At 39.3% G+C, this 15,166-nt stretch overlaps 1 protein-coding gene across 2 annotated transcripts in view; it reads left to right on the top strand.

Moving 5' to 3' along the window:
• CCDC169 (coiled-coil domain containing 169) overlaps positions 1-15,166 on the top strand; it is a 29,968-nt gene continuing 14,802 nt past the window's right edge. Inside the window, exons 1-5 of one of the 2 annotated variants that reach the window (XM_068930062.1) lie at positions 532-2,767; positions 3,476-3,631; positions 6,745-6,827; positions 7,291-7,407; positions 7,495-7,535. In XM_068930062.1, coding sequence (XP_068786163.1) covers positions 6,749-6,827; positions 7,291-7,407; positions 7,495-7,535 — 237 coding nt within the window. In that variant the 5' untranslated portion in view covers positions 532-2,767; positions 3,476-3,631; positions 6,745-6,748. Of the gene's footprint in view, positions 82-531; positions 2,768-3,475; positions 3,632-6,744; positions 6,828-7,290; positions 7,408-7,494; positions 7,536-15,166 lie in introns of those variants that run through there. The other variant, XM_068930061.1, reaches the window with a different exon arrangement.

The raw sequence follows: 15,166 nt of genomic DNA on the forward strand, positions 1-15,166 counted from the left end.
CGCCATGGGGGAAGGCGGCGGGCGCGGCGCCGCCGGCCCCGAGCGGCTGGCGCCGGAGCTGGGGCGGGAGAGGCGGAAGAAGTGAGTGCCGCCCGCGGGGGGCCGGCCGCCTCGGCGGGGCGGGGGGCGGAGGGGGCGCCCCTCGGCGGGTGGGACAGGGCTCTCGCCAGCGCTGTGGCAGCCCAGCACTGCGGCTAAACCTGCGCCCGTGAGAGGAGGAGGAGGAGGAGGAGGAGGTGGTGGGGAGTGCGGGCGAAAAGTGAGGCTGGAGGGCTAGCTGGAGGGGAGGGCGGTAGAAGACATAGCAGACGCTTTGGGGCAGGGTAGCGTGGGGCTGGGTGAAAAGCTTTCTCAGCAAAGCCTGGGGAGAAGGAGGTGGGCGTAATGGGAAGCTGGAGGAGCTGGCTGTGGGCCTGGGACTGGCCCGAGGGGCCTCAAGAAATAAGAAATTTCCAGCAAGAACTCTAAAACTAGGCTGAGTAACGTGTCCAGTACTGTACGGGTAGGGGAAATGGGGCTGGGATGGGGAGCCGGTATGGGGATGAGAACTGGTTTCTGGGAACAAGAGAGGACCGTGTGTGTGTGCACGCCCGTCCATTTGGGGGAGGAAGACCACCGGATGGACAGTGAGGTGCGCCTTCTACGCACTTCTTCCCGTAGGGTTGAGTTGTGTTGAAACTGCAAAGCAGGATTTCACTCTTCCTCTGCTACTGATAAATATCTCTGAATCCCCCAGGAAGGCAGCAGATGCTTCAGCCTTCAGATGATTCACGTGGATGTTGACATGATGGCTTGTGGTGGAATTCTGTTTTTACGGTTTGCTTAGGAAATTACATGCTTTTGACTGTATTAGAGAACATTATTGCCTTTTGAATATTAAGTTAAAAATTAGAAAGTGCTAGAAGCTCCTGTGCTGCCTTAATTCAGACAGTTAATATTTGTATTTCAGTACAATTTTCAAATATACTCTTCCATACTAATTTTTCCTCAGGACTATGGTTCATTCAGTGCCCGGAATGAAGATTCTCTGCAAATATTCATGCAGTTGTGCACTTTATAAGAATGTTTATTTACTCGTGGAAAGGGAGAAGACAATATTAGGAGAGTCAAAATGTTTGGGCAGCTTCTGCATTCAAAATGTCTCAGAAAGGAGCTTGGAGCTTTTTTGCACCTATGTATAATCAAATATGCTTGTACTGAATCTCATGAGCAGTAGTGTAACAGTGTAAGCAACATATGAACTATCTTCTGCATATACCAAGTCTTTTACCAGATACAAGATCTTGATATAACAAGGGTTCAGACATAAAGCAAAACAGCACTGGCTTTGTTTCATTGCTCCAATATATTTGGCTGAAGTAATGAAAGTCTGGCAGCTTTATGCACCTTAAGTTCTTGCTAATGTCTCTGAGAATCTTCTGCAGGACTGGGCCCAAAGCCCAAGTCACATTAAGAAGTTGTGACTTGTTTGCTGATCAAAGGAAAAATATATTTTAAATAACAAAAACCTGTATTTTGATGGCATGACAGAGACAGAGTAAAAACTTGCTGCTCCAGCTGGATTCTACAGTGATTTTCCCAGTGTAGCCTGTGTGTATGAATAGGCAATAATGATACAGTCAAATATTTGACTCCATTCATCCAAGTTAACTGTCGATAACCAGAGTTGTTAGAAATCTACATCTGAACCAATTGCTTTTATAGTCAAGGAGTTTCAACAGGGCCTTTTAAGGTGTGATTCATCTGACCTACTTTAGATATCTGTTTCAGAATGAGATGAATCACACCCAAAGAAGTGCCTGGAGATAGATATCTGCATTCCTAGGGATGAATCTCAGCCTTGTCATCTTTTTACTGGCTTATTTCATTTTTATTCCATTTAGGCAGTTTGTTAACAGTCCACCTACAACTCTCATTTAACACTCGTGAGGAAGAGAATTCTACTTAAAAGAGAAAACTTTCAAGATCCTTCATGTCAGGGGTCTGTCACCAAGTACCTGCTGATGCCTAATGATTATTGATTTAATACCATGAAATCTTTCAGAAATGTTAGTGGAAGTTAGTAGCATAAATCTGAAATTGAATTGCTAGAATCACGTCTCAGTAGAAGTTTTGTTTGGGAAATCTCACAGCAAATGTTTCTGAGGGAGAGAAGGCATATAATACTGCAGTGTACTTCTTAACAAAGAGACAAAGCATCCCAGTCCAACCCAGAGGGGTGGGCACCCCAACCAAAAGGCACGGTGGAAATAGCAGATAACAGACCACTAACTAATTAGATTCAAGGTGGCAGTATAGGTGTTTGTGTGTCGATGAATGGATTTACAATACCGATAACAAAATGACCCTTTAACCACAGTTTAACAATTAACAATAACAGGAACAATTATAACCAGAAACCTTGAAACTTTAATATCCAAATGTATGTGCAATATTTACAGCAGGGGTGGATACATAAAACACTACAGGTAAAGAGGGGATAACAAATCAGTTCAAAGGGAAAGTTGAGGTAAAATATATGTATGTTCTATTACTACTACTACTACTAATAAGGGTACCCAAGAGGCCGCACGAGGCAAACACGCCTTTCCCTGGTAACTGACCACACTGTGAATCCAGCAACGCCAACAGGCGTGCCGTCCCACTCAGGCCACACTCTCAGGTGTGCCATCCCCCGGTATTTGACCCATTTTGGCTCTTACGTGTCCACTGGCTCTGATGTTGCAGCTCCTCCGGTGGCTCCCGAACTGCGTCCTGGATCACGATGGTGAGCAGCAGCCCCAGCCTCTCCATCTGCCATCCTGCGGCTTCTAGTGAAGGCCTTGAAAAAGGCCACTTAGCACCTTCAAGCCTTTAACACGGCTGCTAAGCTGCAGTGATTCAGCTCTCTTTCTGGCTCCATCCCACCCTGCCGTCATTGCCCCCCACACGCTATGGGGCTGCAGCCCTTTTACATGCAGCCAAATGGTGACTGTAGGCAGACCTACTGGCACGTAGCATGTGCTGGTTGATCCATTGCTGATCCTTCTTTTGAATAGGGACCTGTTTGAGGACTTGGGTATAAGGTCCTCCAAAATAGCGGAGCACCTGGGGTAGCCCCTTGGCCAATCAGGTTGGAGATACTGGCCCTGGGGTCCCATAAAGGCCAGCCTGACCAATGACCACAGTTACTGGAACCTTCTCTGGGCTATGGGAGTTAAATGGCTGCGCAAAGCCAGGTGTTTATGCATGTCAAAAACTTAGTAATGTTGGTAGAGATGCCTGTAAATTCAGTTGCTGAGGTTTCAGCTTTTTGTGTCTTTCATAGTGAAGAAAGTTGTAGAATTTTCTGAGCGCACTGGTCACTGCAAATGTTTCAAGGCTGAAGCTTTCAATACTTCATGTTCTCTTTCCTGTGATGCCTTTTGCACTGTGTGGTATTGTTTCTGCTTTGTTCATAGATTGTGAAGGCATCTGTATATTTTCTCTTCTACAGGAATCAGTAAAGGTCTGCCATGTTATAGAGCTGATGCCCTGGAACTGAAGATTTGCCTTAAGCTTCTCCTGTACCGTTTCCCTGTTTCTCTCTCTGCTATAGAAAATGGCTTCAGGCAGTCTTTTGTCTGATACACGCACCAGATACCCAGATCTGGTTAGCAAAACAGCTTTCATTCTGACTGGCTGTCGTATTGAAGTAAAATAACAACTGTAAACCGTCTTAAATAAAAACTCAGCAATTTTCTTCTTTTATAATTTCAATCCCATCTTTTTGTCAGAAAAGCAGTTCTTTCTCCTTTTATTCAGAAGAGCATTCCTGATGGATGTAGTTTGCAAAGATGCAGTTACGTTCCACTGATTACTTAAACACCAGCTCTCAGAGTTTTTGTGCTTTCCTCTGTGGTGACTATAAGTTGCCAATTGACATAAGAAAGACTCATAGGCCTTTAGTGTGTCTAATTATGTTTAATAAATGTGAGATTGTAGGTAAAATCACAGTCTCTCAAAGTACAGATGAAGCCTCTGTTGGGGCAGGCAAGTATACAGAGCTGCGTTAAATTCACAGTAACAGACATGGGGCCTGAACCATCACTTCCTATCACAGTTAGAAATAACTCTGGCAATGCAAAATGCTCAAAATACAATGAAAACCTACCGTATTTACAAAGTCAGTAAAAATGACTTATTTCCATCTCTCTTCTCTGTGCAGGGGACTCTAATTTACTACGTGTACAGTGACTAGAATATTGAGGTTTCAGCCTGGCTACTTTCTAGGTGGTGTTGGAATAGTAATGTTTAATAATAATTAGATTTTAAAAAAATTAATTTCAGTCTCCAAATGAAATTAAGATTTTCTGCCAGTGTAGCAAATACAGTCTGACACCTGGAAAGTCAAGTTTATCATTTCTGCATACTTCCAGAAGAAGGAGCATATTTAGAAGTTGGATAGCAGTTTTGCTAATGATGCAGAAGGAAGAATGGAATGTAACTTATGCTGTAAGAATTGTGTATTGTTTTGAATTGATAACAGAAATTAAAAACTGAAAACTTTGGATTTAAAGAGCTCATTCTTACAGTGTTGTCCCTCTGCATCCATGCAAGTACCTAGTTAGGATTTACTTTATGAGGAGAAATTCACTTGATTTCGATACAGCTCGGCTGTAGTTACAAACAGTTTTAACTGTGTCTACCTTCCTGAAATCACATTTTAATACTCACCATCATCATAATATCTTCTTTTCCAAGCCCTGTGAGGCTGATTGAAATCTGCTGTGAAGAAACCTCATTTGTATTGCAATGATATCAGCAAAATTGTAAGACTTTATCTTTCTTCTTCCTAGCCATCTGCCTCTCCCATTTGGTGTGGAGCAAAGCAGAAGCAGCTGTAGCTGCAGCAACCATTTCCTCTGGTTTTCCTGCATCTTGTCCTTCCAGCTCCTGTGTTTCTCTAAACTATCTTTTGCTGAGACTTCCCCTACAAACTTGCTGTCTTGTCAGCAAGTTACCAGTTCTTTATTTTTTTTTTTTTGCCTCTGTCCCCCCATCTCTAATTTAAGGTTGGTAGGGAAAAATGAGCAATGGAGCAAAAAGGGAATTGTAAGTCCCCCAGGTCCCCCTCCCATTAGAGGTTTCTGTCTCATTCTGACTGGAGACTTCAATTACCTTTAATTACCCTTCTGCTTATTGGCACCTTCTCTTTTCTTTATATTCCATAGCCGTTTCAGCCCTTCCCATTCCAGGCATATCCCTTCTGATTCTTGTGATCGGTTGGCCTAATTCTACTTCTGTAGCTTTTAACTGAAAACGGATGTTCCAAGATACGGAAAATAAATTTCACTAACTGAATGTGAGTGTGAGGAGAGCAACAGATGACACCATTTCTCATTGATCAGCCCTGTTAGCGGAAGTTTGATTTCTAACAAAACCAACAGTAACTATTTTCTGAAGAGCGTTTCTCATTCAGAACATTTCCAGAAAGGGAAGATCCATATTAAAAACAAAAAACAAGAAGTAGGACAGCACAGGAAGATAATGGCTTTCCATCTTGCAAATTTTAATGCACAAAAACTAAGATTTTAAAACAAGTCTTACTCTTTGTATGAGTATTCTAAAGCCTCTTCCAAAGAGTCTTATTTGCAGAGTTGTGTCCTCAGTCCTTTTGAAATATTAGACTGGATGCTGAAAAATGGATGCACTCAACAATCTTTTGCTTTTGGAGATCTTGGCCTTCCAAACTTGACTTCATGGGACCAAACCACGAAGTGCCCTTGTGTACCGTTGCATTTTGCTTGCAGCTATGCTGGCGTGGGCTGACTCCCTGCAATCTTATAGGCAGGAACACTTCTCTGTAGAAACCTCCAAGAAGAACCAGGCTATGTCATGAGTAGTGTTAATAATTTAGTTAGTAGTACTTTCCTCTTTGAGAGGCTGTAAGGCGTTCCAGTTCTTACGGTCATTGTAGTAAACCACACTACTATTGTCCTACTTACAGGACTGAGGGTCACTCAGCAGCACATCTGATGCGAGCAGTGGGTCATGCTCTCATCAGAGTCTTTCTCTACTAGCTTCTGCTTCTGGTCAGACCTTCCAAGGCAGTAAAAGAGTCCAATATCTGTGTCAACTTACTTGTCAGACACCTTGCTGCCCACTGGTATACAAAAGTAATCAACGGGCAAAAAGATATTTCCCCACAAGAGTAAGCTTAAGTTATTGAAAAAAGAGTGGCTTTAGCCTTTGGGTTTTTTTGTTTGATTTGGTTTGATTTTTTGGTAACACTCACTTTCATCACTGGCTTTCCTTTCTGATAATACATGGTATGCTTTCATTTTGTTGTGGGTCATGAGTATGATACAATTTAGAAAATTACTGTTAAGCATTGAGCAGTGTGTCAAAATTAAAAAAAGAATTCAGAATTTCAAATAGCACCTTTCTCAGACACTTTCTTTTGGATGAAGAATTAAGGCCAGTGTGTGAGAGCTCAGTTTGTTTAGCGCTGATGATCTCTAGACAGTTATTAAATTTTAAGAAATGTGCGTGTTGTTTTCTTATGAAAGTGATTCTACTCACAAAGTTTTAGAAGTACTTCTTTTTTTTTAATGACTGATAGCAATTCTACAGAAAATATATTGAGAAAAGCATGAACGAGGTGATGTAATTACACAGGAAAAAGTAATGGATACTTCATCTGAAAATATATTCAATTTAGTTTTGATTTTAATAATAAGATTAATGCTATAGCCAATTGATTGACTTCTCTAAATATCACAGGCAGATGCTTGAAATCTCAATATTTGAATTGAGAAACACTATAACAGAACTGGAAAAAAGGCTTAGCAGTGTTGAAGATGAAGGTAAGTGAATTACAGCAGAGTCTTGCTAATTGAATAGGAGACACAGCCAGTTAATCCTTTGGGGTAGGCACTACAGAGATACAAATTTTTATGCAGAAATTGAAGTTTTGCCATTTAAAACATGACTTTTATAAGTGTGTTATTGAAAATGTGAAATTAAGAAGTCCTAAATGCTGCATGTTAACTTTTTTTGTTGTTGTTAATTGTTAATGCAACTGTAGATAACATGAATTTCTGGAGTGAGTTGGTTAAAATTCTAACCACAGTAAACCCAGTGGAAAAATTCCCTTGATTTTCAAGCTACTTTGTATACAAATGAATACTTCCTAGTTATGAGGATGACTAACTGGAGACATTCTCAGTCTCCAGAAGAAAGTGGGAACACTTTGGAAAAATAGTCGCTTCTGTTTGCAACAGCATAAAATAATCTGGGAAAGAGGGTAACCCTGTGTTTGTTTTTAAGGTAATGAGTGGAAAACCAGATACGAGACACAGGTAGAATTGAATAGACAGCTGGAAAGACAAATTATTAAACTTCAAGACAAGATGCAGCTTGTTCGTGGAAATCCAACAGGTAGAAGTGGGTATTCTTAGGTGTGTTTCCTCTAGAATTAGTGATCATATGTTGAAATGATATTAATGAGTTGCACATTTTGTTTATTTATAGATAAATTGTGCTCTGTTCGTACCTTTGATCAAATGCCTGTGGTGAGTACAGTAGCATTTAGTTGCACAAGCATTGAAATCACAGTGTAATTAAAGAATTCATGTAATAGTTTCACACCAAAAATATCAACAAACCTGTCTGGAAGCCAAAATGATCAATCCCACTGACTTTTTCATTGTTTGAGATATGCAGTTCCTTGTAAATTTATAAGAAGGCATAGAGTAAAATCAATAAATAGAAGGTACATACAAACTGAACATTGGGAGGGATAATCTTATATAGTGAAAGTTTGCGCTGGCTGAAGGTTGTGTGATTGAACCTGTAGTGAGTCATACGAGACGGAGTAGCTAAACTATTTCTGTGAACAAATGGAAAAATATAAGACCTTTATGTATATATTGATATTTATAATCAGTTGCGGTAACATTTTATATGATGCATTTATAGGAAAATTGCTTATTGTACAGTACATATACCATTTTTGCAACACAGAACAAGGTACCTGTTTTTATTTTTTAAATGTTATTCTTTAATATGCTTATATTTCACCACCTGTATTTCAACAAAGTGTAAAATATTTTCCTTGATTTTGAGGAGAAAGTGCCAAGGAAGCACCAGCAAATACTTTGGCCAGTAAGGAATTGGAAGTAGGAAATTAAGTGAAATCATTTTTGGTTTCAGGACTATTTTTCCCTTAGTCTTTCATCTACTGAAATCTTTTATGTTAAGACCTTTTTTGCTTCTCACCCACTTTTACGAATAGAGGAGATAGATAGATAGATAGACAAATGTAGTAATGTCTTATAATGTAAGCAGAAATACTGAAAATTATGAGGCAGGACTCTTTAAAGTGTTTTATTTGAGTATCTTGTCCTCACAGAAGCATATCCATCTGATTTTTTGGTGCTTCAGATTCTGAAGATTGATGGGAGTTCACTAAGCTTGTAGGAGGCTGCATGCCGTTTAGTGGGAAAAATCATCTATTGTGAGCAGGGTGGGAATAATTTTTATCTGCTCTTTCTGTTCTGATGCTTGGCCTTCAGATAGTGAATGTTCTTACCAGTTTTAGTACTATCCTAGACTCCTTGGGGTTTTCTAGGTTGGCTGGATTGTTTTGCAAACCAGCTAATTAAAAAACAAACATCAGCCCCAAATCCTTCCTTTCCAATTTGCCTGCTTCATCATGTTCGTCTGGAAATACAATGGGAGTTATATTTGAAGAAAAGTCTTGAAGACAGAAGAAAACTGCAAATTGGTCTAGAAAACTTGGAGTAGGGTCAGCTTCAAACAAAGTTATTTCTATAAACTTGAAAAGCACAGATGTCAACTGGCATGTGCACTTTTACAGTACTGAAGGTGTTTATTTCCGTCTAATTGCCAACACTCTCTTAACCAATCCAATTACGCTTTTGTCAAGCACTCAAAGCGTCATTACCAGTGAGAGAATCTGTGACCTTTACAAGTAGCTGCGCTGCCGCAGCCCAGTATGTTTCTAATCGCTACTAAATACCCTGTTCTTTCTTCATCTATGAGCTATTCTAAGGGGTTTGATGGCTATTCCCATGAAGGAAATAGTGACAGCACAGCTGAAAGCTTCATACTGCCAGAAGGAATGCAGGAAGTAGCCTGGAGAGTCCTAGACCTGTTCAGTGGCACCTAGGGAAGTCTGGAGCCCGTGGGCCATGCCATAGATTTTTCTCCTGCAGTTTTAAGTCCTTCCTTCATCCTTCAGTACTCCATATGAGAGGGAGTATATTTTTCCATTTCCTAGCAAGCAAAAAGGAAAAAAAAAAAGAAAGAAAATCCTTCTGATTTGTTTTGATTTTCAGCAGTTGGAAAGAGGAGAAGAAAATAGATGTATTTTGGGGGCTTTGCTGGTTGTTTGACTGAAGCTGTCAGAAAAGTAGGTGCACATTTATAGATACTCTTGGAGAATGCAGTGTTCCTTTTTTTTTTTTTCCTTTTAATTTTGGCGGATAAAATATTGGTCAAAAAACATACAGATCAATTTGAGTGTTTATGTATATAAGTTTTTCCACACCCTTTTCCTGTTCAGGGAAGAAGGGGGGGATATTTATCTTCTTCAAAGATGAGAATAAAGAACAGATGTGCTAAGTAGGTGTACAAAAGCAAAGAGCTTTGCAGCCAGTCATCAATCCTCATTTACTCAGAATTAAAAAGTTGAGAGTGTGTATATATAAAACTGGTGTGTCTGTATAAAACCAGAATTACATTATGGTGTTCAGAATTTTCAACTTGCTATTGCACATGAAGTTCTGTGAAGAGATAGCAACTGGATTCTTCTAGCAAAATGACATAATTTCTAGAATATTGTAACACTAGACAGTAGATTTTGAGGAACATATTTAGAAAATAAAATATTATTTGTGACTCTTTACCCTGTTTTCCTAAGAAAGTGAGAGCAACGCAATCTCTTTATCGCTTTGGTGGGGACCTCCAATAATTTTTTACTTACTGAGCAATTTCATCTATATTTGTCAGAGGTGATAGCTCAAAGAAAGTAAGGAGATTTATCTCACTGAGATAGTCATTTTGGGTCCTATCATAGTCAGCAGCCTGAGAAAAGCCTGGCCAAAGTGTAATTCATCCCATTTAGAGATAGGTAGAATGAAAGAATTCCTCCATATCAAGCACTACAGAGAAAATAAAAGAAGATTAGTCATCAGGGACCCCGGCAATGAACAAGCTATCAAAACCTGAATGAAACAGAAGAATACAAATGTAAATTCTGGAATGATGAACAAGGAAGCACAGAGGATTTTCTATAATCATAAATTGCAATAATTGTTGCAGATGGTAGCGCCATTTCTCCTTTAGAATTAGAATCATACTGTTGAATGATTCCCTGCTATAAAAAAATCCCTAAACCATTTATATACAGTTATCATTCTAAAATCCGTATACTGACTTGAGATATTCCTTTTTTGTTTGTTTCCAAAAATGATGAATACATCACATGAGAGTAAATGTAGAACTAATAACCTGAACACACGAATTTTTACAGCCAAGGTTTAGAAAATCATTTTTCTGTATTGAGGGTGGATTAAAAGTGTTCTAAATAGTGACAAGCACAAGGGACTTCCAGCTGTGAAAACTGTTTAGTCAGTAATTTCTTTTATATCCCAATGAATAATACAAATGTCATACATACTACAGGAATAATTACAGAAGAAATGCCTTCTCTCTAAAGCTTAACATGATGTGAATATTATTTACCTCTATTAAACACTCTACCTTTATTTGTTTATATGTTTTTCATTAAACAAGTTTTGGTAAAATATATGCTTTATGATAAGCATTGTTTTCCCCATAAGCAGAATGAAAATCATCTCTTTTTCTCTCACTGTTTCTGCAAGAAAGAATCCCTGGATAGAGGCTTTAGTATGCAAATGCTGAAAAACATATTGCAAAATCAGTTCAGAAGAGCACACTCCTGATAGCATTGCCTTAGCAACGCTCTAGTTAAGATTAGCCGAGGAATCAAGGTTTCTGTGATAAATCTGGTGATTTATTCAGGAATGCCCAACATTAAAACTTAGGAAATTCCGACATTAAAGGCCAGATATTTGCTTTGCAAGGCTATCTTTCTGAGATGACAGTGACCACTGAACTGAGACCCCCACAGAGCAACTGAGAATTTCTGCCATCAGTTTTAAACTGTAAACAGAGCGTACAGCAATGTCATGTTGAAGAAGGTGTTGACATCCTAAAAGGAAGAACATCTTGGGTTTGAGAAAACACACAACTTGGAATTTGTATTTCGGTAAGTGTTGATAACTGCCTATAGGGAACATCAGCACTGTATAACGGCATAGGAAATGCTGACAATTCTAGCAAGTCACATGAGCCTTGTTGCTCTTGTTGGATTAAGTCACCAACTTAAATGAATCTGACAACCTGGCTTTCTGTGAAGATCGTAAGTATTTTGGAGGAACTCCTGTAGTCTGGTCTGACGGCCTTAAGTTGTATCCTGCATCCTCACAGACTTCCCATTCCTATTCTTTTCATTTGGCCTCGAACAAGTATTTCGGATGACTCCAAGGGACATTTTTGACTTGCATTCTTTTCCTTCCCTTGTCAGGCTGGCGTTAGTTGTTCCTCCTGGTGGTGGTGTACAAACTAGCAGATTTTTTTACTCAGACCTCTTTTTAGTATTTCTGGAGGCATAAATGCACCTTGCGTTTCAAAGAAAATACAATCAGGGAAAAATTTTGCCATCACCTGGCGTTATTAACTGGTCGTTCTCCAGCTTGGTGTGTGGTCAGAAGTCTAAGAATTCCTTAGCAATTGACTGGGACTGCTGGATATCTGTGTTTGCCAGGGAAAATGTGTAAGGAAGCAATCTGTAATTTTTCCAGGCCCAGCAGCAGAGATCCTAAGTGAAACATTTTGGAGTCAACAACATCTTGTTCTGTCAATCTGAACCGCCTCAATTTTCACTTCCTCCTTCTCAAGTCAGCAAGCATCCTCAGTGAGCCACGTGATGGGGACCCTTGGCATAACAATTTGGAAGGCAGTATCCCACACCTGATTACGCTCAAGGAGCCTGGACTTTCCAGCAAGTCTCCAGACTCATTTCTTTACCATGGCCATTACTAACATCTGATCCAAACAGGACACACAGCATTCCCGTAGTTGAGCTCTCCGTCTGGTTTTGAATATGAAGATGATGCTAACCACAAGGGGGCACTTGGCATTTAAACAAGTACAGTGCTCTTTTCTTTATCTGTAGTGAAGCCTTTACAGTAGCTAGTGCATATTGTATGTAGAAATATGCTATGCTAAATAATTCTTTTTGTATCATTTTGCCAGTAATTACTACAATATATGGTTAATAAGTTTATCAATATCAACTAGAAAACAAATTCAGTTTCAATAAAAGATGCAGAATTGCTTTTTTGCTCTTTGTGAGTTTAAAATAATATATTAAAAGATTCAGTTAAATCAGCTGATAAACATCAGCTGCTAGTCTTGGAGGGAGAGGAGTTTATTTTCTAAACAAAACTGCATTTGATTTAAAATGTCAAGTGGAGCGGATTGCAAAGGCTTCTTGTTTCTTTTTACACAACTGATAGATGTTTTGCTTCTGTTGAAGTGATGGAGAAAAATTGAAGAGGATTAGGAGTGAACTGCCCTAGGATCAATAGTCTACATGAGTTGGGCTCTGATGAAAGCATCTTGATGATGTCATGAATTTGTCAGGTTGTGTGTTGGGGAAAGATTGATAGAAATTGTCACCTCTGCTGACACTGGTAGAAGAGCAAAGAAGATTCCAGAATGAGAACAGCGTATGTGGGTGGCTTTAAAATTCAGCTACAGTATCATTCTGCATAATTTCATTTTCTGGCAAGTGTTAAGCCAAATGTGTAACTTAAGTTGAATGAAAAGAAAAATTGTGTGAACAAAAGAACTGTAGAGTTATTAGAGGGGTTCCCTTTGTGAAACTGTGGGCTTTGGTCACTGCTGGACGCTGGACATAATGTATCATTGCTCTGAGAGTGGATCTTGCTAAGCCCTGCAAAATTCCCTTACATAAAGAAAGTATTCATTTAAAATCTGTTAAATCTGTTATTTTAAATTCATTTAAATTCATTTAAAATAAGCTCACCAGCTTCCTCAGAGTGGCTTGACATGGACAACTTAATGAAAATTAAGAATCTTAAATTCAAGTTAAATCTCTTAGTCGGCTTATGTCTCCTTTCCAGGAATACGTTGTCCAGCTATTCAAGGCTTAGTGTAAGAATCTCTAGTAAATCTAACTTAAACAATGCTTCAAGATTCAGTTAAATCAATTCCAGTAATAAAGTCACTTTTTAAAATTCCTATCAGAATTTATCCTACTGGTTCATCCTGGAGTCTTCTTGGTAACTCCTCCTTCCGGGGCAGTACTGCCTAACGGGGGCCTGGTTCTTTTCATCTCCTCCTGGTCCTTGCTTTTGAGCCTTTTCCGTGCCCTTAGAACTCTGCTACAAATCTATGTTACTATATGCATTAAGCTTTGTTTTCCGTGAGCTTTTGCTTTATTGTTATTGTACTGTATTATGCACTAAGCTGATCATATGACCAGGAGCATTATGAATTGAATCTGTTTCAGTGAATTTTTTCTGCTTATTTGTCATAGGATTCAGTAAAGGTGAAGCCCTTAATGATTTGACTGAGTTCATGTGCTGGTGTTTCTCATGTTTTGATTTGTGTTACTGTGCAGCAGCTAAAGACTTCAGATGACAGATAAGTTCTCAGCTAGTTCTTCAATTTCTGCGTTGACAGGAGTGAGAGGTAACTCATGACCCGTTCTGGCTAAAAAGTTTCTGAAGACCCTTTTAAAAGTTTTGCTAGTTAAAATTTTATATCTGTTTTTGAAATAGCATTTAATGGTGTTTGAAGGCTTGGAAAGGTTTTTTAGTTGAGTAGGAATAGCTATGTGGCCAGATTCACACAAGAACTTCAGTCTGGCCCCACTAAGCACTAAAACACCTAAATATTAGGTGGCTGGACCCAGGCATAGAAGTCAGAAGGTGCCTAATTTTCCTACATATTAATTGGGCATCTAGCTTCAAATTCCTGAAAGAGTGCAAAGCAGTGGAACACCAAGGGGAGGTCAGTAAGAAATGCCCAAAGACTTGTTTGAAATTCTGTCTTCTTACCAGGACTAGGCGTGATCTTGCAGCCATGAGTTAAGATATCCTTTTGTAACTGCTATTCAGAGTTGAAAGCCTTTCTTCCTATGGGAGAAGGCCAAAGAGAACAAACAAAAGTCAGTCAGGCATTGTAGTAATGAGGGCATTTCCCCTGGGGAAGAGGAGATAATGTCTTGGGTTCCAAAGTCTGCTCATGCTTTTTATATTCAGAAGTCTTTAGAGGATCTATATAAAAAGGCCTTAAACTACTTCTAGCTTAGGAAGTACCTTCATTGTTAGACTTGTAGAAGAGAGTTGATTCTCACTTGTTTCTTCTCCATCTCTGTAAATTTTACATTCTTGACCGCTTAGTGGCCTGGCTTCAAGAATTATCTCAGCATACTAAGTGTAATGGTGAAGATACTCTCAGGATATGAGATGCTGTGAATTCCAACTCTTAATGTTACAGAGGACTAAAATGTAAGTCTTCTGATTTCTACGTGAGCTGAATTTTTACTCTGTTAGGCAGGAGAAGATTCCTTCCTCATGTGATATGGGTAGAATGTGCTTACCAGGTTTGTCCCATGAGGAACATGACCATTGTGAAGCTTTGAAACTCCATAAAGGTTTTCAGCAGCAAACTAAGCAACTCGATCAAGAAAGTATCGCCTATGGGCAAGCACAGTAACAACAGTTCAGACGCCTCCCTAAGTTTTATGACAAAAACAGATGTGAAGAATGTAAGGCACTGCATAGATTCCTTTATTAGAAATAGGATGTTACATTCTCTCTGAAGTGCAATTTAGACTGGTTAGTTCCCTTTTTTTTTTTTTTTTGAGCTTTGCTTTCCAATCTGTAAACTGGGAATAATTCCACTTCCTACTTCACAGGAGTATTGTAAGAATAAGTACACTGCAAATTATGAGGCATACAGACACTGTAGAGATGGTAACCATATCCTTTACTCACATTATTAATTGATTTCTATCTGCTTGGTCATCAAAAGCAAAGATACAGTGAACAATTTTTTTTTT

This window comes from Struthio camelus, chromosome 1, assembly GCF_040807025.1.
Source record: "Struthio camelus isolate bStrCam1 chromosome 1, bStrCam1.hap1, whole genome shotgun sequence".
Taxonomy (NCBI): Eukaryota; Metazoa; Chordata; class Aves; order Struthioniformes; family Struthionidae; genus Struthio; species Struthio camelus.